Source organism: Gossypium hirsutum, chromosome D02, assembly GCF_007990345.1.
Source record: "Gossypium hirsutum isolate 1008001.06 chromosome D02, Gossypium_hirsutum_v2.1, whole genome shotgun sequence".
NCBI lineage: Eukaryota > Viridiplantae > Streptophyta > Magnoliopsida > Malvales > Malvaceae > Gossypium > Gossypium hirsutum.
The window spans coordinates 2,406,219-2,410,601 of NC_053438.1; the positions used below are offsets into that span (position 1 = coordinate 2,406,219).

Below are 4,383 nucleotides of genomic sequence, written 5' to 3' on the forward strand. Positions count from 1 at the left end.
TTTACCCTTTTGAATCAAGATTACTCAACGAAATTAAATTTCTTTTTAATTCTGGAACATGTCGTATATCACTGAGTGTTCTGAGAACTCCATCAAACATCTTAACTCTGATTGTTCCAACACCTGCAATTCTACATGAAGCATTATTTCCCATCAACACAATACCTTCAGACACTATTTCGTAAGTTGTAAACCAATCCCGATTGGGACTCATGTGGAAGGTGCAACCTGAATCAAGGATCCACTCCTTGCTCACTTTGGAATTATCGACAGAAGCGACTAGAAGTTCACCATCGCTGTAATCTTCTACAACATCAGCTTTACCAGAATTTTCTAGTTGTTTTCCATTTTGATTCACAGCCTCCCTTTTGATCTTATTCTGTAGCTTATAGCACTTAGTTTTAATGTGCCCTTTCTTCTTGCAAAAGTTACAAGTTTTACCTCTATTTGAAGACTTTGATCTACTCTTAGATTTACTGCGAGGATTTCATTCCTGTGTCCTCCCACGATCATCATCAGCATTCTGATCTTGTCTCCCACGAACAATAAGACCCTCTCTTTGAGAGTCGATTTTAACCACAAGATGCTTCATCTTATCATACGAGGTTAAAGAATCATAAACCTCATCAACTGTGAAAGACTCGCGGCTATATAAAATCGTATCTCTAAAGGATGAATAAGACGGGGGCAACGAACAAAGTAGAATCAACCCTAAATCTTCCTTATCATACTGAACCTCCATGGCCTCCAAGTTTGAGAGAATTTGTTTGAACACTGTTAAGTGTTCGTGCACAGATGCACCTTCCTCCAAACGATGAGCATAAAGACGCTGCTTCATATGTAGCTTGCTAGTTAGAGTTTTCGACATATATATCTGTTCCAACCTCTTCCATAATCCAGCGGCAGTCTTTTCCTTCATCACATTCTATAAAATTTCGTTAGACAAATGCAGATGTAACTGTGTTAATGCCTTTCGATCCTTGCGCTTCTTCTCTTTTTCCGTCAATGTTGAAGGCATCTTATCTACCCCTAGTAGGGCTTCCTCTAAGTCCATCTTTGCAAGAATTGCTTGCATCTTTATTTGCCACAACGCAAATCTGGTGTTGCGATCCAACAGCGAAATTTCGTACTTCAAAGACGCCATTACCGTGATTGAGATGAACAAGCCGGAAGCTCTGATACCAATTTGTTAAAAATATAATATCGGTAATGACAATATATAGCAAAGAAAATAGAAATAGAAAAATAAAGAACACACAAATTTTACGTGGAAACCCTTTTGGGAAAAAAAAACCACGGGCAGAGGAGGAGAAAATTCACTATGTCAAATTCAAATCAATTACAAGAGGAGTAGACTATGCCTATTTATAGGCTTGTAAACCTTATTCTAATAGGAGTGAAACTCCTTATTCTAATAATATCAAATAGATGGAGTTTAATAAGGTTTAAAAAACCTTATTCTAAAATAAAATAAAAGAAGTATAATTCTATAGGGATTTTACTTTTATTTTATTTTACCACAGTATTTAATTTAAATAAGGATTTGTGTCACTTAATTCTAACACAAACAATATTTTCAGATATTGAGAGGAAAATTGAGCAGGTGAGTAGTGTAGTATTCTTGATGGCATATCAGAAGGTAATGAAATGGCTTCAACTTTGGCAATAGCAAGTATTAATCATGGTGACATGTTTAGACCTTGGTGGTGAGTGTTAGCTTTGATGTCGAGTATTTGTTTTTCAATTATAGGAAATGTTTCATTGTGGTATTTATAAGTAGTTCCTTTGAATGATGTTCTTGTTGTATTTACAACAGATCAATCTGAATGAAGCAAAAAAAAAAAATCTCACCAGTCTTTAGAATTTCTTCAAATGAAGAAATTCATGAGAAATGAGTTACAGTTTAAAGTTATTTATATAATAATAATATATTATATGAATGAGAAAAATAATAATATTTAAAACAATGAGGTAGTCATTCAAAGATCATTCAAAACTTTACTCCCTTTGCAAATGAACGATGTTGATTCTAATACAGTACTAAGACGTTGGCTGACATTCATACTAATACGTCGGCATCCAATCACCATAACTAAAATTTTGTTTAAAATGCAAGTTTATTACAATTCATTCTAATACAGTAATAAGATGTTGGAATTTGTACCAAGACATTGACATCCAATGGCAATAACTGCTTCAAAACGCAAGTTTATTTTTCGAATACAATTTTGGCAGCAGTACTAAGAGGTGTGCTTTGTTGATGCTTTTGGCAAGACTAATTTTTATTAGATGCTTTGGCAAAGGTTGGAGTAGATACAGTATTTATTATTCATCATAATATGAAGAACAAGTTTATTATAAACAAAAACTTTAAGGTAAAATGTATTACTAAGTATACATCATAATAATGAACGAGATTAAAATTTCTTCTTTTATCAATGAAAATGAGGAGGAATACTTTGTTCATGCTTGAAGAAATTTTCTGGATCAATCTTTGTCTTGACAGAAACTAATCTATCAAAATTATTCTTAAAATATTTACGGCCCCACACGCTTGCTTGCTTATAACTTGCCTTGCCATCATCATTATTTCTTCCAATATCGAGATCTCTGTAATTAACATACGCTGCTCGTGGAGATTTTGAAACAAAAGGACCCATGTAGCTATAAAGTTTCCTCATCCAGCTTATATACCTTTGAGATCTAATGTTTTCCTCTTCTTGCCAACCGATGTTGTAGTGTATCTTGTATAAGGTGCCTTTTCGATGGGGGAATGGAGTTTCTGTCTCTGAGATCTCGTCCATCATTCCACCGTAAGCTATAAAAGTTTGAACTGCTGAGATTGCTTCGTCGACCTCGAGAAGTTGGGGCCATAGCCCTTGTAATGCTATTTCAGGCACCGGTTCATTCACGTAATCAGATTTTGATTTGAATGAAGGAGGAAGAAGGGACCTATTCCTTTCGAGCAAAGCCTCCGATGTTTCATTTGAAAGTCCGTTTATGAACAATACAGATTCAATCCAAGTCATCTCAATGAAATCTTCCTTAACAAGCCCAAGCTCAGGGAATCGTTCTTGCATCAATGGAATCAGCTCATTGGCACCACCTTGGAATACTGAAGTAAAGGTGACTAGAACCGTCCTTGTCTCATTTTCACTGGCTTTCCACGCTGATATCGCAACTAGTGAGTATACATCATTTGGAAGATTGGGTGCAACGTATTGCCAACGATGAAGAAGCTGTGTTGCATTTTGTTCCAAGGTCCTGCCTACTGAGAAAACAGTCACAATTGACGGAACATGAACCAGCTTTATTTTCCATGAAAGAACGATCCCGAAGCTTCCCCCTCCGCCTCCTCGAACGGCCCAAAACAGATCTTCCCCCATCGATCTTCTATCAAGAACTCTCCCACTAGCATCGACAAACTGCGCATCGATTACATTATCCGCCGCGAGACCGTATTTTCGGGACAATAAACCATCGCCTCCACCGCTAATGAACCCACCAATTCCTACAGTGTAGCCATGAGCCCCTGGGAAGGTAAGGTTCGTGCTTCTTTCATTGATTCTGTAGTATACTTCACCCACGATTGCACCTGATTGAACCCACACCTCTTCGTTTTCGACATCGACCTCGACCGATTTAAAATGAACCAAATCGATAACAACAAATGGGACATGGGAGACATAGGAAAGACCTTCGTAGTCATGACCACCACTTCGAGTTCTGATTTGGAGGCCATGCTTTTTGGAGCAACGAATCGTTGCTTGAACATGGGTAATGTTCAATGGTGTTACAATAACCAATGGTTTCGGGGTATTTGGCGTTGAGAACCTGTGATTCCTAATGGAAGATTCCAAAACTGCCGAATATGATGAGTTTGTTTCAGTGTAAGTAACTTTAGAAATGGAAGAGGATTGATCGGGATGATATGAAGAAAGGCAATCAAGAAAATCATCATGGCTGTTAGCTGAAACATTAACCCATGACAATGAGCAAACAACAACGAAAAGCAATGGCAAAGAACGGTAAAGGGACTTCATGTTTTATGAAACTGATGACTTTGCGAAGATTTCAATTAGATATTTCCTTATTTATAGAGACAATGCTTTGAGCCGTCATGTGAAGAAAACTGAAGTTTCTTAGCTGGCGTGAGCGGTATAAGTTTGACACGGAAAAAGCGTGTATTTGAAGTCAACTGTCGACTGTTGTATTCGGAAAAGCTATACATATAGATGGAAAATTAAATCTTTGACTAATTATAGCATACGTGCTCTGAATGTTCACGCATCGTAGTACTATTGGGTTTCGTGTAATGATAATATGGGAAGAAACTTGGGACAAGGTGGATTTAAATGAGTTGAAAGTTCCTTTTTTGTTATG

At 37.0% G+C, this 4,383-nt stretch overlaps 1 protein-coding gene across 1 annotated transcript; it reads right to left on the reverse strand.

Annotated features, from left to right (window-relative positions):
- Nucleotides 1-2,335: 2,335 nt before the first annotated feature.
- LOC107934808 (cannabidiolic acid synthase-like 2) lies at nucleotides 2,336-4,074 on the reverse strand. The gene has a single exon (XM_016867319.2). It carries the CDS (start codon nucleotides 4,041-4,043, stop codon nucleotides 2,436-2,438), a length of 1,608 nt encoding a protein of 535 aa, XP_016722808.2. The 5' UTR covers nucleotides 4,044-4,074; the 3' UTR covers nucleotides 2,336-2,435.
- Between the last annotated feature and the right edge of the window lie 309 nt (nucleotides 4,075-4,383).

What these genes read in the sequence shown, in the direction of transcription:
- LOC107934808 (XM_016867319.2), bottom strand. Translation starts at nt 4,043, where the DNA reads ATGAAGTCCCTTTACCGTTCTTTGCCATTGCTTTTCGTTGTTGTTTGC.